Raw genomic sequence first — 27,119 nt, forward strand, 5'->3', positions numbered from 1 at the left:
CTTTAAAGTTCTTTTAACTTTTAAAATAATTTGTTTTCTAATTATGGCAAGCATATGCCACAAGATTTATAGGATCACCATAAAGAACTTTAATAATTTTTAAAAACCATAATGTAGATGAGTGTCATTCATATATATGAATTTTGATCTATGAGTTTTGTCAAAGAATGTAGTCATTCTATTCTGAGGATTTATTTTAAGAGAGTCATGAACAGCTGGGTGGTGGTGGCACATGCCTTTAATCCTAGCACTTGGGAGGCAGAGGCAGGCGGATTTCTGAATTCGAGGCCAGCCTGGTCTACAGAGTGAGTTCCAGGACAGCCAGGGCTACACAGAGAAACCCTGTCTCGAAAAACCAAAACCAGAGAGAGAGAGGAGAGTCATGAACAAATTGAAGGTACTAGGAACATTAGAGGTAGAGGCATCCAGGAGCTTACAGGCCAAGGAAGTTGGTAGGATGAGGCAGGGGGTTGCTTGAGCCCAGGCGTGAGCCACTCTGGACAACACGGTTGAGACCCCCCATATCCTGACTGGTTTTTGACTGGGAAATGTTTAGTTACTTACTAGGGTTTGGGAGGCGAAACTGGGGTCTCAGCATTTAACTGGCTGGCTTGAAACTTGACTGTGTAGACCAAAATGGCTTTGAACTCACAGAGATCTGCTTGCCTGCCTCCCAAGGGCTGCAATTAAAGGTATGCTCTACCATACCCAACTCCCAGTGGAGAAAGGCAAGAGGTTTTTAAAGATGTTAGGACTGTATTATAGTGTATAACTGATAGAGAGTGTTTCTGTGTCCATAAGCAAGCACATGAACATAGGATGTACTCAGTGAACTGCCTCCTCCTGCTCTGTCCTAAGGAATCATGTAAGCCAACAAGACAGAGCTATCTAGACAGTGCCTATTCCAGGCCCTGAAGAACGCACGCCGATTAAAGGAAAGCACACCTTTCCTTTCAGGAATTAGCCTTTTACAAAATTTGTTTTTTGTTTTTTGTTTTTTTTGTTTTTTTTTTTTAATTTTTTTTTTTTTAAAGATTTATTTATTTATTATATGTAAAGTACACTGTAGCTGTCTTCAGACGCACCAGAAGAGGGCATCGGATCTCATTACGGGTGGTTGTGAGCCACCATGTGGTTGCTGGGATTTGAACTTCGGACCTTCGGAAGAGCAGTCGGGTGCTCTTACCCACTGAGCCATCTCACCAGCCCTGTTTTTTGTTTTTGTTTGTTTTGTTTTTTTGGTTTTTTTTTGTGAGGTAGACTCTCTGTGGAGGTGGCCTGAAACTCATTTTGTAGCAAGGCTGGCCTCAATCTCAGAGAGACAATCATGCCTCTGCCTAGACCAGGCTGGCCTTGAACTCAGAAATCTGCCTGCCTCTGCTTCCCAAGTGCTGGGATTAAAGGCGTGTGCCACTGCCTGGTCTGTTTTTATTATTTTTATTGTCTGTGTACTGGTAGACTCATGTACTTGCCTATATGTTCAAGTAGTTGGGCGGGGTAGAAGATATTAGATCTCTTGAAACTGTCCGAAATGGGCGCTGGAACTTGAATTACACACTGAGCCATCTCTCCAGACAGGAAATATATGTGTGGTCATTAGAGATCATCTCATTTTCCTGATTGGCAGGGTGTTTTTTTTTTTTTTTTTAACTTCTTGGTGTTTAATCTTATTTATACAGCCTAGATATCAGCTTGTCCTACTGAAGCCTTTTAACTTTGTGTAATCTTGGCCTTATTGGAGTCTTGTTCAGGAATAGATGCTGTGTGGGGAATAAGTGAGGGACGTATGTTCACATCTAGGTCAGACGTTGACAATGGGTGTTTGCCTCAGTTGCTCCTCACCCTCACTCTCTTCCTTCAGATAATGTCTCATAGCTCAGGTGTGGTTCAAAACTATGCAGTTGCCAGTGACCTTGAATGCCTGATCCTGAGCCAAGGCCTTGTTCATAAGCCACGCACGCTGCTACTGAGTTACATCTCTACTCTCCACTTAGGGCTGGCCTCTCATTGGCTAATCTGCCAGTGAGCTCCAGAAATCTTACCTGTTGGCCTCTCCCGACAGATTATATAAGTTATATAATGCTAGGATTATAGGTGGATGCTGCTGTACCTGGCTAGATTGGGGTGCTGGGGATCCAAACTGAGGTCTTCAGCCTGTGCAGTCAGCATTTCAGCAGCCCATCCATCTGCCCGGCGCCTGTGCTCATTTTGAGGTGTTTGTCTTAGTTTCTCATTTTGGGTTGTAAATGAAGGTCTTGCAAGTTTGGATTAGTTTTGTATAGAGAGGTTTCGTTCTTCTGCAGGTGAGTATCCTGCTTTGCTGACATCGTTGTTGAATGGACAGTGTATGATACATAGACATGCAGGCAAAACACCAATGCACACAAAATAAATTACGTGTATCTGAGATTCTCTGGTACTGAAGTTTCAGGTAGGTGCGCCCTTACTGACCCACACAGCCAGCTCATTGCCTTACTATGAATAGATGACTGCTTCTCTTTTGAGTTACAGTAACTTGGATTTAGCTTTATTGTTGAAGTTACTATTTTTTCTGTGTGTCTTGCTGAATTCTTAGCCTTTCAGGGCAAGAAGTTAGTGTTGTCTATCACTTTCTTGAACCTTGTATGATAGTGGATACTGGCAAGTGTTTGCACTGAAATCCTGAGCCGTTCTTCTAACTCACTGAGCACTTATAATAAGGTGTGTAGATTCTTAATAATGCTAGGTGCTATTTTATTAGCACTGTATAAAGAGCTTGTTGAATGTTAGGTTTGTCATTAATTTTGTATGAATCATAAGCATAGAGCTGTTGATTTCCACTGCTATGAATAGACACGTCTGTGACTAACAAGATGTTTTGGGCTTAAAAATGTGCATAAGGGTGTTCATACTTCCCAGATGCATTGAAAGTGTTAATTTTGGGGTGTGTTCGCATTGATGGTGTGATGACAGCCCAGGTGAGGAAAGCTTTCGAGTCTGAGCCACGTGGAGGTACTTGAAGGAATCTAGGATTTTCCCTGTTAGCAGATGGTGCTGAGGTTTCTCGAAGTTAGGACTGGTAGTGTCTTGAATAGAAGAGCCTGGGATGGGGAGTGTGTTGTAGGGTGGTGTTTTGGATGTTGGTGTTGAACTGTACCAATTACAGATTTGTAGGGAGGCATCTGAAGAGTTTGTAGTAGCTTATTTAAAAAAATTTTTTTTAATTTTTAAAAGATTTATTTTATTATATCTAAGTACAGTGTAGCTGCCTTCAGATGCATCAGAAGAGGGTGTCAGGTCTCATTACAGATGGTTGTGAGCCACCATGTGGTTGCTGGGATTTGAACTTAGGACCTTTGGAAGAGCAGTCGGTGCTCTTACCCACTGAGCCATCTCTCCAGCCCTAGCTTATATTTTTAGATGGTATCGAGTGGCTTTAGTCCTAGTGCTCTGCAGGAAAGGAGGGAGGCTCCGGGAATTGAGTCCAGCCTGGTGTAAATAACAAGGTGGAGGCCAGGGCTCCTTCCATAGGGAGACCCTGTCATAGTGTAAATAGAAGATCTGGGGATGGCTACAGCCATTAGCCGGCCAGCTTGCTGTTCCTGTTAGACCTGGTTTGTTAAGACACATCTTTTCTCTAGGAAGATGATGCTGTCTATGCTTCTGTGCAGTGGACAGAGAACAGCCAGGCCACTGCCAAGAGGTGCACTAGTTAAATAACATAGTTAGTTTTGAAGTGAATTAGTGAAGGGAATGCTTTTGTTCGTTCCTAGAGTCAGTTACAGCTCTGCTTACCTGCTGAGACCATCCATGACCCACACCACAAGCAGTAACGCCAACTCTTTTTCCTTTTCAGTGTGTAGTTGGTGGCTGCAATGCCAGCTTTGCTTCTCAGGGAGGGCTAGCTCGCCATGTACCCACACACTTCAGTCAGCAGAACTCCTCAAAAGTTTCTAGCCAGCCAAAGGCCAAAGAAGAATCTCCTTCTAAAGCTGGAATGAACAAGCGGAGGAAACTAAAGAACAAAAGACGGCGCTCATTACGTAAGTGCTCACTTAGAAAAGTCTCTGTGGGAAAAGAATGAGACTCTAGTGAGAAATGTTTGTAGATGCTAAAAGAGGATTAAGTGTATGTGGTTTTAGAATATAAAATGCTTATATTTAGAGAATTAGATAAGTAGGTGGTAGCTAGTTTGATTTGTTATAAATTAGAAACATTGAAAACATGGCTATATTTGTTTCTATAAGCACTTTAGAAAATTTTGAGCATGTCAGAGGTAAAAATAAAATAAATTAAATACCTTGATAACTTGATAAAGTATAGGATGTGTGTGAACTGTGAAACAACTTGAACATATGAAAATTATGCTCTTAACTGCTGGGTTCTATATAGGACACTCCTTTGATATTTTGGGTTAAAATAATTACACAGTAGGCTTACAAGTGTTGGGAGTTAGGAATTAGCCGTAACTACAGAGCTGGGCGGGCCCCAGGCTTGACTCTTTGGATCCACTGATCAGCACCTCTGGAACGAGGAAACAGGTGGAGTGCAGTGTGTGAGGGCACAAGGGTGAGGCAGGGAGCGGGCAGGCGGGTGGAGAACGGAGAAAAAAATAAAAGCTGGTGGCTAAAACATGGAAATGTTTCTGTCACTACAAAACCACCGTGTACAAAGTCTTAGAAAGTGAAGGTGGGCGCACCTCGGTACCCAGTTTGTGTTTAGAATCGGCACGCACGCCCTCGCCTGCAGCCTCTATTGAGGTCAGCTGCTGAGGCGAGCCAAGTGCTGGGTCCTCAGCTGTGCACGTGAGGGTTTTGGTTTTTTGGTTATTTTTGGAGAGGATGAGTGTACGTTGCTCTCTAAACTGTAAAACATGGAAAGCCTTTTGGGAACCAAGGGAGCCACTGGTGAGCAGACAGTGCTGGGGCTTAATCTCTGTTCTTCAGATGCACCTGTCCCGTGGGACACTGAAGCAGTGCTACACACACACACGACGAGTACAGTGTAGCTGTCTTTGGAGACACCAGAAGAAGGCATCAGATGTGATTACAGATGGTTGTGAGCCACCGTGTGGTTGCTGGGAATTGAACTCAGGACCTCTGAAAGAGCAAGCAATGCTCTTAATTGCTGAGCCATCTCTCCAGCCCCTGAAGCAGTGCTTTTTTGGCACTTTACTGAGGGAATCTGTTGTGGCCATTGTTATAAAAAGTAGATTTTTTTTTTTGGTGGTGGTGGTGGTGGTGGTGGTGGTGGTGGTGGGGCTCAAGACAGGGTTTCTCTGTGTAGCCCTGGCTGTCCTGGAACTCACTTTGTAGACCAGGCTGGCCTCAAACTCAGAAATTCGCCTGCTTCTGCCTCCCAAGTGCTGGGATTAAAGGTGTGCGCCACCACACCTGGCGGTTTTGAGAATTTTTATGAAAAAAATAAAGCTGGTGGATTATGAGGCTGATAGTGGAGTTGCTGGACTCATTGATAATTGGAATTCTGCCTGTTTTCACCGTATCAGATGACAAAGCCATGTGCAGCTAGGCACTGGGCAGGGACTTGCTAGCTCTCTGTCAGTTAAAGCTGCAGTCTTCTGTGCTTGCAAAGCACACGGTTGACATCTTCTAAACTGCCTTTAACCTTTCAGCGCGGCCACACGATTTCTTCGATGCACAAACACTGGATGCCATAAGACATCGAGCCATCTGCTTTAACCTCTCTGCTCACATAGAAAGTCTAGGGAAGGGACACAGTGTTGTTTTCCACAGTACTGTAAGTATTCTGTTTTTCTTTCAAATTAGATAGAACGGCAAAGTATACACTGGCTTCACATTTATACACTGATCAAAATTTAGGAGGCTTTGTTAAAGTCACAGCTTTGTTCATATGTTAGTATATATATGCCTGTGATATGTTAGTATATGCCTGTGATATGTTAGTATATATATGCCTGTGATATGTTAGTATATATATGCCTGTGAATCCTGGCACTCTGCACATGAAGCCCGGGCATCTTTAGGTTCAAGCTTTCCCGGGCTAGAGTGACTGTAAGGCCGCCTGGGCAACGTAGTTGCTGAAAATGAAGAGTAAGGGTGGAACTTAGTGATAGAGTAATTGCCTACCTAGCATAATGGAGGCTGTGGGGTCAATCTTCAACCTCTAGTACCAAAAGCCAAAAAAAGTATTTGGGTGGGGCTAGTGTGGGGGTGTGAACATATCATCAATATCATGAAGGAGGACTTTTTTTTTTTAAAGATTTTTTATTTATTATTATAGTAAGTACACTGTAGCTGTCTTCAGACACACCAGAAGAGGGAGTCAGATCTTGTTACGGATGGTTGTGAGCCACCATGTGGTTGCTGGGATTTGAACTCTGGACCTTCGGAAGAGCAGTCGGGTGCTCTTACCCACTGAGCCATCTCACCAGCCCAGAAGGAGGACATTTTTAATTGTGTTTTGTTTCATAGGTATAACCTCAGTTTTCTAGAACCGTGGCTGGCCAGCACATTGTGGAGAGTCACTATTTCTTGGGGCTAGGTTTTCAACCCAGAACAAGCAGAATATCAGCTTAGAAACAAAAAACAGTAAAATCAGTTGGTTAGCAAGGAACAAATTTATTGGCCATTCTTTTTTTTTTTTTTTAAGATTTATTTATTTATTTATTTATTATATGTAAGTACACTGTAGCTGTCTTCAGATGCATCAGAAGAGGGCATCAGATCTCATTACAGATGGTTGTGAGCCACCATGTGGTTGCTGGGATTTGAACTTCGGACCTTCGGAAGAGCAGTCGGGTGCTCTTACCCACTGAGCCATCTCACCAGCCCCCTTGGCCATTCTTTTTAAAAAGTATTATTAACTTATGTGCATGTGTATGCCTGCCTGCGAGTTGCCACGTGGTTGCTGGTATCCAAACTCTCCAAGGATTCTCTTTAAGGGCAGCAAGTACTCTTGACTACCACGTCTGTCTCTAGCCTTTTTCTAGTTATTTTTAAAGTGTGTGTGTGTGTTAGTGTTAGGGTTAGCACATGCATGTCCCCATTGTTTAGTGTTTGTTTTATTGGGTTTTTTTTGTTTGTTTTGTTCTTGTTTTTTTGAGACAGGGTTTCTCTGTGTAGCCCTGGCTGTCCTGGAACTCACTCTGTAGACCAGGCTGGCCTCGAACTCAGAAATCCGCCTGCCTCTGCCTCCCGAGTGCTGGGATTAAAGGCGTGCGCCACCACGCCCGGCTCTGGGTTTTTAAAAAAATGTATTTTGTGTGTAAATACTTCCAACTAAAATATCCCCATCATTTGATGATGGAACACTTAGGAGAATATATAAGGCTAAGGGCCTGGGCAGATTAGGACATACTGTGTATGTTGTGTGGGTAATAACCAAGGATGAGTGATTGAACCCTTAAGTACACTAGTGTGAGTGCCTGCACTGACATGGAGTGAGTGCATGCTGAGGGACCTTGCCGTGGGGGTGGGGTGGGGGTGGGGGTCATGTGAAACGTGGGGGGGTGGGACATCCTTGTGAGCTAGAGAGGAATCAGCCAGCTGAGCAAGTTGTCATGGCTGTGGTGAATACCATTCTATGTTGAGTAGAATCAACCTTTATAGAATAACGTTTGAGGCAGTCTACAAAGCTACCTTCAAACTCCTGCCTCAGCTTCTTGAGGCCTGGGATTGTAGATACACAGCACCACATACATTCCCTGCTAAAATGGCAGAAATGCTTAATACAAACTGTAACTGTAAGTGTCCCTGTTAGTAACTGTCATGAACTACTTGAAACTGTCTACATGTGCTAATGTGTGCCTTCAGTGAAGTTTTCTCCAGAAGAGGTCAGCAGAACCACACATCTGGTTGTGATGCTGTGTTGGCCTGAGTTGTTCTGCATTTGTTGTTGTAACTCCAGACCTACTTTTGCATTTTTCCATTAATTGCCAAGTCTAATGCTAATGCAATCATATAACTACAGGCTTCCATAGGAAAGAATTGGTTTTCTTTATAAAGTTCTATTATTAGTTGTGATATGTTTTGAGAACAATATAACAATATTTATTTGGACATCTCTTTTTTTTAAAAGAGATTTATTTATTATTTTATCTAAGTACACTGTAGCTGTCTTCAGATGCACCAGAAAAGGGCGTCAGATCTCATTATGGATGGTTGTGAGCCACCATGTGGTTGCTGGGACTTGAACTCAGGACCTTTGGTAGATCCGTTCTCCCAAGTCAGACTCAGCCCTTGAAGAAAGTGCTTATGACTGCTCGGCCATCCTGACAGCCATTAGTTGCTTTAGTTTTTTTTTGTTTTGTTTTTTTTTTTTTTTTTAAATTTATGAGTGTGTGTGGGTACCTTGGCAATTTCAGTGTTGTGGGAAGAGGTTGACATGTGCAAAGAAGAAAGGATAAGATGTTGTGGTGGCAGTGCCTTTCCTGGTAGGCATGACCATGTCAATTTAAGAGTATAGACGAGTGGTGTTTTATAGTTTTCTGTCTTTCTTTTTGTACTGTTACTAGGTAATAGCGAAGAGAAAGGAGGAATCTGGAAAGATAAAGCTTTTGCTTCATTGGATGCCGGAAGACATGTGAGTGTTTGACAGTGTGGGAAAGCAAAACGTTTACTTTTAAAATTGTGAGTGTAAACATTACTTAACTTTCAGAATGTACTGTGCTTTGAGGCTGTCAAGTTGACAGCTGAGCTGAGTTTTTTATACTTTGTGCTCAACTGCACTGTGTCTGGTGAGGACCGAGAGAGAGGACTCTGCCCGCCAGTCAGTGTGTGTGATGTCAGGGCAGCTTGACAGACAGCAGCTGGAGGAGGAGTCAGTGTGTGTGATGTCAGAGTGTGTGGAGAGGAGTCAGTGTGTGTGATGTCAGGGCAGCTTGACAGACAGCAGCTGGAGGAGGTTCTGGGCCTGGGAGCCTCTGGTCTCCCGAGCGAGCCATGGCTTTCTTGGCCAGGTTATGAAGTCATCGTGATCACTTTTGTGGACTGGTCTTCGGTTAGAAAGCTGCTACCACATGGAGACTTTTTGCCTCTCCATGTCACCCACTGTCTGTGAGCTCATGGTCTTTATTAATGCTGAGTTTTGAGCAGGCAGTTTTGATTTTTTTTTTTTTTCAACACCCAACACACGGCACATCATACTGTCCAGATGCCCTCATTTGGCCTTCAAGGCACCAGGCATATTCGTGACACACATGCATGCAGGCATATACTCATAAAATAGAATAAACATTTAAAAAATGTCAAATTTCAATGTCATCATAATCCTACTGTTATGGAAATTGAACAATACAGATATTAAAGGGCTTTGACTCTTGTAGGATTAAATACTCTTAAATTTAGATTTTGGTCACACATACATGCCTTTTCTCCTTTCCTTCCTTTTCCAATACCTTTTCTTTTTCGGCTCAGTCTTATGAAAGATCTCTCCTTGACAGAAACAAAGTGTTAGATTTTCTTTGATTTAGTTGGAAGCCAGACTGTACAAATTTCTAGTCCATCCTATACCCCAAATGCTACCCACTGAATGTGTGCTGCTCCCTGTGTGGTCTGCCATACCTGTCTTTGCAGAAGCGCATAGGTGTCTCTGTCAGAGAATCAGAAAAGTAAAGACACAGGGACAGTGCGTCTAGGATAACTATAAATTGTTGGCTTTTCTTTTTTAATTCATAGTCTGCCAGATGTATGGGTGAATGAGAGTGAACGACATCAGTTAAAAACGAAAGTAGTTCATTTATCAAAGCTACCCAAAGATACTGCCTTGCTGTTGGACCCAAACATTTACAGGTAATTTACTTTGTGACAATATACTTTTCCTTTCGTAATTGTTATTTTGATCTTTCTAAATTTTGGGTGAGTTGAAATTTATTTTTCAGTAGAGATGAAATATAATCTTTATCTAAAATGCTGGATTTTGTCTTGATTTTGCCTAGACATGATTAATTGAACATCTTTCATCAGAGCATTCAGAACCATGTTGCTCTAAAGGCTTCAGAACATAGATTTCTGGGCTTGGGACAAGCAACTTGTGCTAGATATTTCTTTCCAATAGCTTTCTTGGGTGGTGCATGGGTTGTGGGGCTGTGTCATCAGTGCTGCCTCACTGCCTCTGTGTCAGACTCTGTGGGCCTGGAAAGAAATGGAGTGTGTTGTGTATGCCCGGTACTCCACTCACATTCTCCCCAGACTGAGCCCAAGAGAGGTTTAAGTAGCTTTGTGCTTGTTAACTATTTCCTAGTCTCAATTCTTTTATTTTTCTTGTTTGTTTTTTCAAGACAGGGTTTCTCTGTGTAGCCCTGGCTGTCCTGGAACTCACTCTGTAGACCAGACTGGCCTCGGACTTAGAAATTCTCCTGCCTCTGCCTCCCAAGTGCTGGGATTAAAGGTGTGCGCCATCACTGCCTGGCCCTAGTCTCATTTCTCAGCTTCTCTGACCTGGCAGTTTCAGACTGTGGTTCAAAGAAGTTCTCGGAAGTTCAAAAAAAATTCTTGGGAATTTTTCTTAGCTGATATACAACAATAGCAGCCTCTCTGGGACTACTCTCTCTGCATATATCATAACTGCAGTAGGGTGTTCATTTCCTGCTGTGTGGCCCATATAACAGACTAGTGACTAAGAAGGTACTCAGCCTTATACTTTTAGGTTGACATTGTAATTTAATATATTTCTTGTTAGAGTGGGTTGGCCAGCAGTAAGATGATATTGACAGATCACCAGATAGATTAGCCATCATGAGGTTAGCTAATTCGGAGATGGGTAGGGTGGAGTAGTGGTGATCAAAACTTGGGGTGCTTATGCCAGTCAGGGGTCCCACCAACTAATTTGTGTCTCTGTCCCTACAAGCTCCATTTGTAGGAATCAAGCTCTTTGAAAGGTCCTGTTCCTCCTGTGACTAAGGTGTTTAAAATGCCATTCAGTGTATCAGGATTTCTGTTTGAGACATTGTTCTGAGAGCAAAGTGCTAACATTCATGGGCCTTGCAATGAGGGAACATTGAGACTCTTGATCGTCCTTACTAAAATAGCCTTTGTGGGAAGTGAGTGATACATGCAGTGAAACTTATTCTTTGATAGATGGAATAAGATTGAGAAATCATACTAAGAATATGGGAAAGTCATACTTTGAAAGCTGAGTGTTATTTATTTGATGGTGCTTCACTTAGATTTGATCCTACTTCTCTCTGGGGAGGTAATGGAAACTAGGAGAGCTCTGTTGTGGGAGAGCTTGTCTGCATTAGGACTTTTAGGACTGTACCTTCAGAGTTAACAGCTGGATGAGCACCCATGCCTGTGTTCGCCGTCCTCTTCCCTCATCCTTTCCCACATCAACTTATTGTTGTGTGTTGTGCTTTTTTTTTGGGGGGGGGTTTGAGACAGGGTTTCTCTGTGTAGCCCTGGCTGTCCTGGAACCCACTCTGTAGATCAGGCTGGCCTCGAACTCAGAAATTCACCTGCCCCTGCCTCCCAAGTGCTGAGATTAAAGGCGTGCGCCACCACGTCCTGCTCGTGTGTTGTGCTTTATAGAAAACACTTTACATGTGTTAGGGAAAGGGATTTAAAGTAGTCTTCACACTTAGATTTGATTGTTCAGAAATACTCATGGAAACCAGGCTGACTGGATCAAGATACATAAGTGTCTTCTTGGGAAATGAGGTTTTTTTTTTTTGTGTACCCAGGCTGTCCTGGGCTCCACCCCTTCAGCCTCCTGAGTGCTCAGCTTACAGACATGCATGCCTCATGAATATATTAAAGCAACTAGCCGAGAAGAAACAACTCTGGACCTTAGCACTGAACTTTGTCTTTGGGGCTTTTCTTCTGAAAGTTGGAATTGAGAGAACTGGAAGTCTGTGGGATAGTAATAAAGGCTTGATTGTCTTGGTGTGAGATCAGGGCTTAACTTGCTGGATTTTGACCAGAAAAAGTTATTCCTTCCAACTTGTGTTTTTTGAGGAATAATTTATTGATTATTATATATAAAATTATATATATGTCAAAATGAAAGTATGACTGTTCTACTGAAAGTGTACACTTCACTTCCAAATGTGACTAAAAAGAGCATTTATTTGAAGTATAAACATACCTTTAAAAATAGTTGAAAATACATTTTAGACGTGGAACTCTTGATAATAGAAATAATTATCAGATTTTTTTTAAAAATTAAAAATGATGTAAATTCTTCTCATTCTATCTGTATGTTTTAGGATAATTACTTTTGCTCTCAGTATATCTGTTTCCTGAGACAGGTTTGTCTGTGTTGCCCCAGCTGTCCTTGAACTCCCAGACTCAAGCATTCCCCTGCCTCAGTCTTCAGCAGTTGGGACTGAAGGCACACATCCACACTTGGAAATCACCTCATGTGATAGTCTGTCACCATCACTATTTTCAATTCTACAAGTATTTTTAATATTTTGAAGTGTTTGATTCAACTGAATAAAGAACTTTTCTTTTTCTTTCTAGAACAATGCCGCAGAAGAGGTTGAAGAGGTAAAACATTCATAAATACATAAAAGCAAACACGCGGGGACACCTGCAGTCTTAGTCACTGACAATGGGCTTAGGGAAAGTTGCACATTACAGTCAACCCCTTCCTTCCTCCTTTACTTTAAGTCCAGTATTTAGAGTACTATTTATGGCTAGTGTGGACATTCTGTGAGTGAAGGAGGTCTTCTGTGGAATATATTAATATATACTGCAGTCCACATGGCATGGAATGGCGCTGTGGGAGACTGCGCAGACACTCTCTGGCAACTCAGTGGAACAGCTTCTGAAAAGGCTTTGCATGCTCGCTGCTTAAGCTGCTTTTTTTCTTCCCCCCTAGTGATTACAGTAGTTTTATTGGAGAGACAAACAATTGCCCTTAAAAACACCAAAAGCACTGTAAGATAACCATCTTGACAGTGTGTATTGATTTGAAGTCCTGATAGAAAATATTTAGACAGTGGAGATTATCAAAAGATAACTAACCTTTCAGTTATGATAAATAGATGTGATTGGTTGCCATTTGTGTTCTTTTGCAGAACTCTGATAAGAAAAATGTTCAATTTGTATTTAAGCAAACAGTGAACGACATTTGCAATCAACTAAAAATTCGTCTATCGAATTAGGTCTGAGAATCACTGTTAAAGAGTATTGCCGTGTGTCTGGTGGCTCCCTTTTCAGGACTAGGGTCTCTCTCTCTCTCTCATGGGGACAGCGTGTTAATATTTACCTACATAACTCTTTTGTTAATGGTTTTTGAAAAAAACCTCAGTTTCAAATTATTTGAGTAATCTCCATATTTTCATTTAACCTCTGACTCTTTAATTTTTTTCCTGAGGAAAGTGTTTTTTTTTTTAATTTTTTTTAATGTTAAAAAATTGTATTTTTTTTAAAAATATCTTCAAACTGAATCTTTTAAGCACCAAAGTTGGTTTTGAAAAGGAAAATAAAATCACTTTCTTGCTTGGCAGGCAAGAAGCCATATGGAATTTTTTTAACTTTTACAGAAATGTGTAACTTGTCAGTACTGTATCAAACAAATGTTGCATAGAGATAATAGAGCGTTGCTTGTAAATAATTCAGCAGATTTGTAATATATTTTTCTATTATGAAATGTACTGTAGATGTTTTCTAGAGGCATGAAAGTCAATGTATATATTATGGTAGAAATAATATTGAAGGAAATTGTAATTCACTAGTGCTGCCAGAGGGATTGCTAACAAAGCACCTTTAGGAGAGATGTCTGCAGACTGAAGGGACTGTGTACTACTGTTAATGTCTAAGAACAAAGCATTGGGCGGGCGTCCTTCCAGAAAGTCTCTGAGGGAGGACGGAGACCCATAATAGAAGTTTATGGCACTCCCTCTGACAGTGGCTGAGTCGCTGTTCCTTACTGTTGGGAGCGGTACCGTAAAGTAAGCGCCTGCTATGCAGTCAGGCTGCAGAAAGCACTCCTTCCTTGGAGTCCTCACTCCCTACAGTGACAGCAATACCAGCAGTTTTTACTCTAAATTTTTTAAAGAATAGACAAATATAAATTTAATTCTTTGGTTCCAAAATGGGAAAGATTCCATGATACATAGATCATTTCTCATTTGCTTAAAAAAGAAAGACCACACGCACAAGGTCCTAAAAGGATGGGGGGGCTTTAGCAGGTGAAGAGGTAGGCATGGAACAGTCATGGAGCCTGAGGGACGAGGGGGAAGCACTGCGGATGGGCACGCTCGCTCGGGAACGGTCGGCTAAGACGCTCTGTAGCTAACAGGAGTCTATTTTCAGAAGAAGAAAGCAGTGTGTTTTTACTATGTTTTTCCTTTTGCTTAAGCACTTCATCACTTGTTTTATTCTGTATCTGCGAAGTACTCTCCGATCTCCTATGTTCCTTTAACATTTTGGTTTGTTAAAATATTGCCAAATAGAGTGTTTGAGACATATAGTTTGTACTAGTATTTTTATTTTACTTCTCATGTTCTTGTAAGTCATTAATTGACCGATGATTGTAGACCTTGCTTGAGTATTTTTTCTAATAAAACAAAGCAAATTATACTTAGCTTCAAATTGTAACAATTCAATTTAATTTTAGGATGACATCTGGAAATACACATTCAACATTTTCTTTAGGTGCATAGAGAACATTCATTACTGTCAATGTAGAAAATTTGTGATGTCAAACCATGCTGCTGGTTGTTGATTAGCCTCTGCGTGCCCAGGTATCCAGGGTCCCTTTGCTTGTCATTGACTTGGGCTTGACACTTGTAAGTGAGCTAGTTTGGTAACTTGTGCGTGTGCATATCTACATATACATTCAAATGTGATTGGAAAGTTAAGTCTGTAACATCCATTAATGTTTCTTCTTACCCAGCTCCGATCTTGCTCTGCCTGTCTGTATATGACATTTATGGTGGACCTGGGTTGTTTCTGCCCCAAATCCATGTCTGGACAGTACAGACCATAGGCCCTGCTCTCATTTTCAGAGCTGTTGCTTGTCTTTTCCTGCCTATTGGAGTACTGAGACTTGAGGGGCCCGAGAGCCTGAGGTGTTACGTCTGCTCTATACAGAGGTGCTTACTCATATCATGTAGCTGGTAACATTTTTGGAGCAGTGAACACAGACCACACAGTTTGTACTCAATATGGCCATGTTGATAGTAGTAGTGAGCACGGGGCTAGAGCTCCGAGAAGACGGTTTAATACACTTCACAGGAAGTGCTGCCACAGGCACCGAAGCACATGGCGTTTGGGTGGAACTTTTCATTTAAATTTCTTAATATTGTTGAGGATCTACAATTTTCCCATGTGTGCTTTGTCTTTCAGGGATTGAATGAGAGTCTGTAAGTCAGACTCTGTTACAACCACAAGGAACGTTTGTTCTAGCGAAAAGAATCTTGAAGTAGGAAATGTTGTAAAAATTTTAAATTCTTTATTTTTCTAGTAAACCTGTTCATACATTAATGTGGTTGCACATTAATTCTGAATTTCAGATGAAAAGAAAATAAAGTGGACAATACTTAACCCTCAAGTATTTTCACATGTGTCTATCTCATTGAACATAAAAAGCCGGGTGTGCTGACTAAAGCCCTGCATTTGGGAGGACGAAGCAAGAGGATTTCCAAGAGTTCAAGGCCCGAGTGATATCCTGAGGCAAACAAACCAAAAAGGAAAGAAGAAATACTGATAATTAGAGTTTTTTTTCTCTGTGTCACACATTAGGGAAATAGGTGCCATTGAGGTGGCTCTCGATGAAGGTGTTGGGCAACAGGCATGGTGGCCTGAGTTCCATGCCTGGGAGTCACGTGGTCTGAAGCGAGAACAGACCGGAGAATTGTCTTCCCCAACAAGTAAATGTGCAAATGATCTTCTGCAAAGGTAGAATTTGCCAGAGTTAAAAACATGGATGATCTGTTGTTTGCGTTGAACTGTTTTCTTGATGCATGGTTAACAAGAGATGAGATAATATTGACTGAATATCAAAGTGGGTAAATGTGGTTGAAGCAGTGTAAATAGTTTGAGTAACAGCTTTACTTTTTTAATTTTTATAATACTCCTGTATAAATCCTAAAGGCAAACCAAATTTTAGACGGTGTGGACTTCGAGTAGAAAGCCTGACACAGTGATGTGTCTGACAAGACCTCAGGTTGCAGAGATACATAAACATATGTGGTTTATTTGTAAAGAAAATTTCAAACCATATGTTATTTGGAAGTCTTTTTTAAAAAGCAGAGTGGCACTTTGTGAGGTTTTAATTTAAGATATTTTTCTATTCTATTTCATAAAAGGTTAAAAAGTTTGTGTATAAATATTTTTTTTAATTGTTCAAGAATCTTATGACCTGGTGTAGGGCATTTTGCAATTCTAACACTATAGCTTTAATATAAATAACATTTGTAGAGGTTTTCTTTGTAATAAAGGCGAGAATATTTTGTAATTTCTATTATTTCCTTTAGAACCTGAATAACCTTAAATATAGGCATGAAATGTTGTATTATGACTTTTATATTGTTAAAATTTAAAAACAAAACTTATCCAACTTTATTTCTTTCCCAAGTTAAGTTTGTAGTGTCACACGGGACTGTTAATCTGCAAAGAGGGTGTAAGCAGGCTAGAGCAGGTTTTTTCTAGGTCAGTTGCGTCTCAGAGATGAGCAAGGTGATGATAGATGTGTTTAACCTCACTATGATGTCCTCACTGATGCCCCCGAAGGCCGCCAGGATTGTACTCCACACAAAATCACTGACAAAGTGTTTGTCCTGTCAGTACGGTGCTGTGGGCAACTGCAGCGCAGGGGACACTGGGGGTTGAGCTTAGCAAGGGATGGTATCTGCCTTTACTGACAGACAGAATAAAGGGACCTACGCGTGGGTACCCAAACCTCTCCAGTGCGAAGGATTGTTGATGTTATTTTTTATAATCTCAGTTGAAATGTAATTATTTGGATTTATTTAATCCTATTAAATATAGCTTGTTTTTGGAAGAACCCTCTAAGAACAGTAAGACCAATAAAATTGCTGTAAATGGCGTTTTCAGTAATTCTGTCCTCAGGACCTGTCTGGCCTGTGGTTTCTCTAGAAGGCTGCAGAGCCTTGCTGTTCTCTGTTGTGTGTTCCTCAAGGTTGACATTCTCTGCCTGAAGAAAATGTGTCTTTACAAATTTTACAATTTTATAATGATTTCTATGTTTCTTGTAAAGGAATTGTTCACAAATTTATATTCTGATGACTGTGGTTCTTGTGTGTAAGGTGATTACATTTGGGCTGGGTCTTGACTCATGGCTTGGGATTTTTATAGTTGTGCTCTTGGTGCACCTGCAGCAGAGCCCAGCATCTTACCATCCGTCCGGCCCCTTACCCCAGCCAGGAGTCTTCTCTTGGTTGCCAAGTCTAGCGCAGCCAGTCTAGCCAGGAACACTGCCGGATGCTGTTCACGAGTGACCTAAATGTTCATAAATGTCTCTGTGTGGTCCTCACCTGAGAGCTTCATTGACCATTGGTGCAGGCGTGGTGGATGTCGGCTTCTGTAGGTAGACATTAGTCAGTCTCTGTTGTTTGTGTCTCAGCATATGCCTTCTCCTTGATCTTTGAGTGGTCTGATTTCTGCACAGAAGGATATGGTTGGAACACACAGTTGGGAAGTCCACACAGTAGCAAGTGGCTCCACACTGAGTAAGAATGGACAGTGCAGTTAAAAAGCAGACACGGACCCTAAATCAGAGATGCTGAAAACACAAAGTATACATGAACATGAACCCTTAGAAGATGAGTGGACTGAGGGGTGGATCAGTGGCGGAGTGTGCTGCTTTTGTGGACCTGACTTCCCAGTGTCTTGGGCTGCTCACAACCATCTGTAACTCCAGCAGCACAGGATCCAGTACTCCATTGGGGCCTTGTACTTAACCCACACAAACATAATCTCCGTGAGAACTAATCTGTAGCCAGTGTGTAAGCTACAGTTAGAACTGGGAGAATGCTATCAGGAATCTTGTCTTTAAAGGTCAATGTACAGAGAAAGTGGTCTCATTGTTACATTTTTGTTTGTGTACATCATACATTCCATCTGCCTCCCTTGGTGCCTTCCTCTTGTGCCCCCACCCTCACCCCCCTCTGCTTTTATGGCATAGGTCTCATTTCCTTGTCAGATGTGCTGCTTTAAAAACCGTTCTAAACATCTGTTTTTTGTTTTGTTGAGTTGTAGTTACCAAACTGAGGTTGATAAATAGAGAAAACTAGACTTTCTGCTTCTCCCTTTTAGCTGTTTGTATTTGAAGTCAGTATTGGAAACATTAGTCAGCTGAACTCTTCTGACTTAAGGTTGCTCTTAGAGATTTATTAAGTGAATTGAGTGGGAATTGAATGATCTGTTTGGCCAGTTTCTGTTGCTGGGCCCCTGTGCATTTGAGGCTAGCTAGTAAAATAGCTCTGCCCCAAAGTTCTTGCCTTTCTGTGACAGGTATACGCTATGTATGTGGCTCAAGATGACCTTGAACACCTGTGTGCACTGCCCTGTCCTGTCTAATCCTCTGCCTCAGTAACAGAGCTCTGGCTTGTCAGACTTTACACACTGATTTGAGATACATTTCATACACTAGCACTGGGGATACTAGGACAATATTTCAGTAGTTTAGTCCTGAATTCCTTACCCCGATGTTGGGAATTGAATTTGGGGCCAGCAACCCACTGAGTTGTCTTCCAGGATGACTCCCCTCCTTCATTAAAACACCTCCCGCATCCTAGGCCTTTAACTTCTTTTGCCTTAGGCTCCTGAGGCTGGGATAAAAGGTATGTTGCCACCTTGCCTGTCTCTAAACTATTTTTGATCTGTAGAAGTGTGTGGATGGGAGTCGACAGTCGATAGGCACATACTATAAAGAAATGGGGCTGGGAGTGGACTTAAGATGTGGTTTTGAGACAGGTGGTAAGCTCCTGTGAGACAAAGGAGTTAGAGCCATGCAGGCATTACTAGAAAGGATGCCAACATAGGGCACATGTAGCAAAATGTAAAGACCAAGAGGCCAGAGAATGGTAGGGCATGCATTAGTTTCATTCTATTCCCAGATAGAAATGATAAAGGGACTATCTCAGATTTCATTTCATTTCTCTCTCTCTCTCTCTCTCTCTCTCTCTCTCTCTCTCTCTCTCTCTCTCTCTCTCTCTCTCTCTCTCTCTCTCTTTCGGGCAGGAGAACTCATCACAGATGGTTGTGAGCCGCTATGTGGTTGCTGGGAACTGAACCTCTGGAAGAACAAACAGTGCTGTTAACCTCTGAGCCATCTCTTCACCACCACATACCCCCCACCCCCCCAGATAAAACCCTCAGATTTCTTGGACTGACATTTTATTGTGCTTGAAGATGAGTTTATATGACAGGAAGTTATCTTTGTGGACATGAGGTATTGAACAAAGGAAAGTTAAGATCTCTCTCTCTCTCTCTCACACACACACACACACACACCCCACACACACACGTTTTAAATGACATGGCAGGTCAGGAGAGCTCAGCTGTGCAGCCATGAAGACTGTTTAGCTAAATTCAGATCACCAGCTCCTTACCTACAAAAAACAAAACAAAACCAAAACCTAAACAAAAAAGCAGTGCAAGGCAGCGTGTGCTTATAGTCCTTACATTGAGGCTGGAGCCTACTCTCCTGCCAGTCTAGCCGAGTTGGTAAGTTTAGGGAGAAGACCCTGTGCCAGTAAATAAGGTGGGATTGAGGAAGACACTGTTGATCATAGGCCTCCCACCCACACGTGAACACATACATAAGCATGCATATGTGTGCATGCATACAATCATAACTGCTGAGAAACACAAAGAGCAGGTGGAAGAGTATCTTTAAAAACCTGATTAGAATGGAGGTAGAAAATGGTTGTGTTAAACCAATCTGAGGCTAGCTAGTAAAATAGCACACTAAAAATGTCTTAGAAGTGCATAGAACTATTAGGAGTTGATATAGTGTTAGTCTGATGACTCGAGGGAACTTAGCTTTAAACTGGTAAGAATGACCAACTTGGTAGTGTGAGTGCTATACCAATGAGGGAGAGGCACTCAGTGCTGAGGAGTGACAGATTTCAAATAGAAGGCAGCACTCCTTTTTAACCTCTAAGAGGAATACCATCCTCCCTCTGTAAAGTCTGGGTGGGCATGAGCAGGAGACCTGAGGAACCACTGAGCAAATGGCATAGGACCCAGTGCTTTGCTTTTTTTTTTTTTCTTTTGAGGCAAGGTCTCTGTAGTCTTGGCTAGCCTTGCATACACAGAATCTGCCTGCCTTTGTCTCCATAGAACTAGGATTTAAGTGTGTGTCGCCATTCCCAGCTTAACTTCTTTTTCCCCATCCTCCAATAAATTGATGTGCTTATCAGCTGCCAAAGGATAAAAGAACAACTACTAATTCATGGCTCAAGTCACTGATCAAAACTGCCTTGTCCTCCTGTGTATCCAAGTTGATGTCAGCATTCTGGGCCCTGTGGAACAGTCGGGGTAAGATTGATGAGAGGAGAGTAGACACCAGATAGCAAGTGCCCGACGGTTCCGAGATACTAGGGCTTGGCAAGTTCGTTTCTGTGTTTCCCTTTTCAAGTGTAGGGGGGAAACTCTAAGGGCACAATACTTTCTTACATCACATTTGGAAAAGTTGGGGACCTCTCGATGCCCATAGGGAGAGATTCTGACCCTGCTCCCTTTGCTCCCCTCCCCCTCTCCCTTTCTCCTTTTCTCCCTCCTTACCTGTGTTAGTCCGGGCTCACCTGTCCTGAGGCTGTATCTGTTCTCCCTAGCCAGGGTTTATAGACATGGAATGCCATCTCTCTTCAGTTTGTTTTTATTGGATTAAAACAAAACAAACCTTAGGGCAAAGTAAACTACAATAAAATGTCCCTTTTACCTTAGTGCAAAAAATTATATATATATATATATATATATATATATATATATATATCTCCTTAAAATAGGTCTTGCCTTCCCGTGTGGCATATTCAAAATTGGCAGAGAGAGAAGTTCTCGCTAAATACATGTGTAGGTGGGAGAAAGCCAACCTCACTAAAACAAGCCCAAGCCAAAAATTTACTCTCTGCCTCCTTTGTAAGTATGGTTAATTTTGGGCAAATTCCTTGAGGGGCAAAGTTTATCAGCATAACATTGTGTGAAATAGGGAATGTCCTTTGGCACAGAGTGGCTGGCTGGTTGTGGTCATACGGAAATTTCAAACATTTAATGAGTACTAAGTAGCTGAAGACTGAGCCTTTAATGAGATGAGGATAAAGGGAAGCACAGAGGCGTAGCTGCTGTGGCTGCAGTTATGAACCGGCCTTCTCTGATGTTTGGTAGACTCTGAAGGCTCAGCCTAGTATACTTCACACGCCATGTCTAGGATCATTTCATCCAACCCTTGACAGAAACCTGAACCTCCCGGATCAGAGGGTCCTTGCTTGTTCGCACCACTTCATCCTCCACCCAGTCCATAAGGATTTCACGAAATGAGGAAGGTAGCATTGGCTCCTTTTTCTCCCTCCCCACCTCCCTCTTTCTTTCTTTCTTTCTTTCTTTCTTTCTTTCTTTCTTTCTTTCTTTCTTTCTTTCTTTCTTTCTTTCTTTCTTTCTTTCTTTCTTTCTTTCTTTCTTTCTTTCTCCCTTCCCTCCCCCTCCCCCTCCCCCTCCCCTCCTCTTCTCTTCCTTTTTCCTTTTTCCTTTTTCCTTTTTCCTTTTTCCTTTTTCCTTTTTCCTTTTTCCTTTTTCCTTTTTCCTTTTTCCTTTTTCCTTTTTCCTTTTTCCTTTTTCCTTTTTCCTTTTTCCTTTTTCCTTTTTCCTTTTTCCTTTTTCCTTTTTCCTTTCCTTTCCTTTCCTTTCCTTTCCTTTCCTTTCCTTTCCTTTCCTTTCCTTTCCTTTCCTTTCCTTTCCTTTCCTTTCCTTTTCTTTTCTTTTCTTTTCTTTCCATTTTTTGAGTCAGGATTTCTCTGTGTAGCCCTGGATGTCCTGGAACTTTGCAGACCAGACTAGTCTGGAACTCATACAGAGATCTGCCTGCCTTTGCCTCCCAGGTCCTGGGGAAAAAGTTATGTACCACCACCACTAGGCTACAAGGAAGCATTTTTTAAATCAATTAAAAGGGGAAAAGGCTAGACTGATCTGGACAAAACACGTTCAGGTTTACCCATTAATCAGTCCGTCTGTAGATGTGGGTTTTTTGTTTTGTTTCGTTTTGTTGTTTTGTTTTTTTGAGACAGGGTTTCTCTGTAGTCCTGACTGTCCAGGAATTCAGAAATCCCCCTGCCTCTGCCTCCCAAGTGCTGGGATTAAAGGCGTGTGGCACCACGCCCGGCCTCTGTAGATGTGGTGAGGATGTAGCAGGTGATTCTGTAAGATTCATGGTGTCTTCCCAGGTCGTCAGGCGTTTTACAGCCAGATGGACAGCGGGATGTATGGGTAGCCATCTTCAAGTCTCCTTTCAGTTAGTGTTTGTTGTAAGTAAGCGTTACGGGTTGAACTGAGATAACCTGCTTGAATGCTTACCCAGCAATCCCAAGAAAGCTAGGTCTACCTGATCTAAACCAGAGATGCCAATCCCCTTTAGCCAGGCATGGTGCCCTGTGCCTAAAACACTAACATTTGGGAGGCTTTGGCAAATGACCTGCCCCATGTTCTAAGCCAGCCTTCTGCAGAGTGATTACCCCCAAACAAAAGAATTTTTTTTTAAATGAGTAATCATGTATTTGAACCCACTGAGAGTACTCACAGGGACCTGCCTGCTTTTGCTGCACACACGATGGGATTAAAGGCGTGCATACTCCTCCAAGCCAGGCTTGACATGTTAATGTTTTACATCTTTGTTTGTAATGAGTCTGATTTTCTTCATACAGGAAGTTGCAGATGTCTGCAGGTCTTAGGTATTAGCTTCATGGCCCTTGATCCTGTGTTGTAGCTAACAGACAGCCCAGACGACTCCTCAGGAGTATTTACTACAGCTAGCACCCGATTGCAAAGAGTTGCTTCTGATTACTGCTCCAGAGCATAAGGAGTGTGCGTGCTTCCTGGCAGCACACGTAACTATCCCAGCCAGACTCACAGTTTCCAGTGATGCAATCAGGAACGCTTGTGATTGCAGCACCAATGCTGTTTCCTTATGCGAGCAGAAAAGAAGCCATTGCACACTGTCGCCCAGTTGAGGTAAGGCAGTAAAGATGTCCGATGTAAAAGAACTAAAGCAATGGACGAAGACATCCTGACAACTGTGTAGAATCGCTGTTGGTTCTAGGAGCTTGGCTGCTTGCTTGTGAGAGGGAATTTTGCCTTCAGAGGGAATATGGGTACATACTCGGCATATAACATGAAAGTAACAGGTCTCTGAGTCTGAGATCAACCTGGTCCGCAGACAATTTCAAGACAGCCATGCCTATACAGAGAAACCCTGACATGAAAAATAAGAAACAACAAACAAACAAACAAAAAAACCCTAAATTGCCGGGCGAGGTGGCGCACGCCTATAATCCCAGCACTCGGGAGGCAGAGGCAGGTGGATTTCTGAGTTCTGAGGCCAGCCTGGTCTACAAAGTGAGCTCCAGGACAGCCAGGGCTACACAGAGAAACCCTGTCTCGAAAAACAAAATACAAAAAAAACCTAAATTATTGAAAAAGCAGTGTGTGTGTGTGTGTGTGTGTGTGTACATGTGTATGCGCGTGCTTGGGTGCACACTCCATGCAGGAAGCTGCAAGGGTTAGTCCTGTGGAACTGGAGTTGCAGGTGGTTGTGAGCCACTACCTGGTGCTGGGAATCACCAAGGACTCTGCAAGGGCAGCTAAGCCCCCAGCTGTCTCCTTTTCACTCAGCCAGTGGCACGATGTCACGGATATTCAAAGTGGGGTTTCCCTCTTTACCGTTCTCTGGAAACGCCCTCACATTATTATAAGGTCATGTTTCTTAATCAGTAGCCCTATTTGCCAGTAAGCTCTTAACATTTCCTGATGCTGAGAGCACCTCAGAAGCTTTCAGACTTCAACTTTTCGGCCTCAGGTGACATCCATTCTTCATACATCTGCTCGTTTCCCTCAGGTTGCCAACATGTTCCTCTCACCCCTGAATGCTTGGCTTCCCCATTGTTGATTTCTGACTTGAGTCCTCTTAGCATGGGAACAGGGCTGCCTGTGTGTTGTTAGTGTTGACCCTGACTGCTGGGGAGACTGCAGCCAAGGCAAAGGAACACAGCCGTATCCACCGGAAACAGCGAGAGTCTGGAAGCCAGCACACAATGGACACAGTTCCAGCAAACCTGAGCCACATACCATGCTTGCTGTCATGTCACATCCCACTTTAGGTTTACTACGTCTCTGTGTGCAGCGTTCTTGGGCAGTTTCTGCAGCATGTTTCATTTATGTCCTTTCCTCAGTGTATTTATTTATTTTTATTATGTATATGAGTACATATACATAAAATGTACAGATGATTGTGAGCCTTCATGTGGTTGTTGGGAATTGAATTTTAGGACCTCTGCTTGCTCCAGTCAACTCTGCTTGTTCAGTGCCCTGCTTGCTCCAGCCCAAAGATTTATTTATTATTATATATAAGTACACTGTAGCTGTCTTCAGACACACCAGAAGAGGGCATCAGATCTTATTGCGGGTGGTTGTGCGCCACCATGTGGTTGCTGGGATTTGACCTTTGGAAGAGCAGTCAGTGCTCTTACTCACTGAGCCATCTCACCAGCCCCCGAGTCTTGTCTTTTCCTCCTCAGGAAACTCATAAACTTACCATCCCTTCAGCTTTTAGGGAAATGACTATCTGGCCCTGTTTGTAAGTCTTCCTTGTGCTCTGGAGATTAAGATAAGCACTAAGCTGGGAATTCTAAATGAGGTCATGAGTCCAGGAATCTCCTTAGTATCTACCCCTAAAGAAACTCAAGCAGTATAATTGGAGCAGGGTAAACTTAAGGATCCTTGACAGACGTGGACTGGCCAGGAGAAATGGTAGCAGATTCAAGGCGTCTTTTTACAATAGGCTTAGAAGTTTCTGAAAATGTAGTTTAAAGATAGGGGTCATACAGGGTGGGTACACCCCCAGAGGAATAGAATTCAGTAAGTAAGGTAGACTGACTAAAATAAACATTTCCTTCTTTATAGCCTAGAAGATGGAACAATATAGTCAAAGGAGATAGGTATTAGTATTCGCTATTCATGAAAATACCAGTTCAGATATTTCTCTTTGTCTGGAGTGCTTTAAAACTTCAAATACTGCCAGCTTAAATGCAGGCTGTCATATAATGTGTTTGTTTAGCAGAGACTTTTTTTATTTTAGATTTATTTGTTATTTATTTTACTTATATGAGTACACTGTAATTGTCTTCAGACACACCAGAAGAGGCATCTGCTCCCATTACAGACGGTTGTGAGCCACCGTGTGGTTGCTGGGAATTGAACTCAGGACCTCTGGAAGAGCAGTCAGTGCTCTTAACCACTGAGCCATCACTCCAGCTCTGGCAGAGACATTCTTTAGACTTGTGTGTTATAGGATTTATAATAAAAAATAAAATCTGTTCTACTTGTACTTTCTAATTGAGACTGAATGTGTAACCCCAAACATGTACTGAAAAGACAAACACATGTCCAGAGACAAAATGGTATAATCTGTACTTTTCGGCTAATCATTAGTCTGTCTTTGCTCTATGAAAGCTGTATACATAGAGGCAGCCTGATTCGTAGTCCGAGCTGTAAGATCCCTGACTACTTTGCCTTGGTCCTTCCTCACCGACTCCTTATCTCCTCTTGGGCCACCACATCAACTGCTGAGGCTGGCTCCAGCCGAAACCCCAACAGTTAAACTGGATCAAAATCCCAGAAAACCCTAAGGTTCCACATCCTTGGCTACAGAAACATCGTAGGATATATAGGTTGTTTCTGCCTTTTCATCTTTTTAAAAAGAATTCTACTTAGAGTGGGCATTGCTCTTACAGAAGACCCTTGTTAACTTTGCAGCGTCACTACCTGTCTGATGGCTCCATATGGCCTGTAGCTGCAGCCTGTTTGATGTATCTGGCCCCCAGAGGTCTGATACTATTGCATGTGTGTATGAGTGACACACATCATGGTGCCAGTGCAGAGACAAGAAGACAGCTGTCAGGAGTGGGTTCCCTCCTTCTGCCTTCAGGGGATTGAACTCAGGTCATCACGTAGTGGTGGCACATGTCTTTGGGATTCTGAAGCAGGCAGATCTCTTTCAGTAAAGTCTGATATACAAAGTGAGTTGGGGGCCAGCCAGGGCTACATAAGGTCTGAATCCTGACTCAAAAATCAAACAGAAACTATGACATTCTAGATCATAAAGCAATTACACAATAAAGGTGGAGGCTGGAGAAATGACTCAGCATTGAAGAGCACATGTTGCTCTTGCAGAGGACTGAGATTTGGTTCCCAGCACCCATACATCGGTTCTCAACCTTCCATGACTCCTGTTGCAGCGATCTGATGCAGTCTTCTGGCCGCCACAGGCGCCAGGCACACCTGTGGTATGCAGACATAGAAGCAGGCAGCATTCCCTGGGCAGAGGGATCCTGCATTGTGTAAGACTGGAGAAAGCGAGCTGACTGTTGCCATGCAAACATCCATTATTGCTCTCTGCACCTTGACTGTGGATGTTGACCAGTTGCCTTGAGCTCCTCCTGCTGTGACTTCTCCACCTCAAGGAAGCCTGGTTGTAACCTAGGGCCAGTGCAAAGCCCCTTACCCTAAGTTGCTTTTGTCTATATTATCACAGCAAAAAGGGAAGAAGCTAAGATACCATGAATAGCCATCATGTGACCTCCACTCCTTCCTTTGAAACTCTCCTTTTTTTTTGTCTTCTGCAGAGAGCTTTATTTTTAACTATTTAACAATTCATTTGTTTGAGACAGAGTTTCACTCTACATCTCAGGCTAGCCTGAGACTCACTATGCAAACCAGACTGGTCTGCAACTTGTAGCGAGTCCCCTTGCACAGTTTCTTGGAGTGCTGGTATGACTTAGGGGCCTTTGCTGACCCTCGAGCTAGCCCATTGATTGGCTGGACTGGCTGAACTTGGGATCCACCTGTCTCTGCCTCCCCAGTGCTCATGTTACAGGTGTGCTGCCATACCTGCTTTTTACATAGGTACTAGGGATCTGAACCCATGTCATATTTAAACAGCAAGTATGTTACCAACCTAGCCATCTTGTGTGTGTGTGT

At 42.5% G+C, this 27,119-nt stretch overlaps 1 protein-coding gene across 9 annotated transcripts in view; it reads left to right on the forward strand.

Moving 5' to 3' along the window:
- The window catches only part of Aebp2 (AE binding protein 2), a 56,019-nt gene that overhangs the window by 15,883 nt on the left and 13,017 nt on the right, over nt 1–27,119 (forward strand). For 4 of the 9 annotated variants that reach the window (XM_006506909.3, XM_006506905.3, NM_001309437.1 and 1 more), the window contains exons 4-9: nt 3,836–4,022; nt 5,612–5,736; nt 8,474–8,541; nt 9,636–9,749; nt 12,420–12,446; nt 12,980–17,145. In XM_006506909.3, the coding sequence (XP_006506972.1) occupies nt 3,836–4,022; nt 5,612–5,736; nt 8,474–8,541; nt 9,636–9,749; nt 12,420–12,446; nt 12,980–13,025 (567 nt within the window). In that variant the 3' untranslated portion in view covers nt 13,026–17,145. Of the gene's footprint in view, nt 1–2,303; nt 3,159–3,835; nt 4,023–5,611; nt 5,737–8,473; nt 8,542–9,635; nt 9,750–12,419; nt 17,146–27,119 lie in introns of those variants that run through there. The other 5 variants (NM_178803.2, NM_001005605.2, XM_006506906.1 and 2 more) reach the window with 4 other exon arrangements.

The sequence above is a fragment of the Mus musculus genome, chromosome 6, assembly GCF_000001635.26.
Source record: "Mus musculus strain C57BL/6J chromosome 6, GRCm38.p6 C57BL/6J".
NCBI classification, from domain to species: Eukaryota; Metazoa; Chordata; class Mammalia; order Rodentia; family Muridae; genus Mus; species Mus musculus.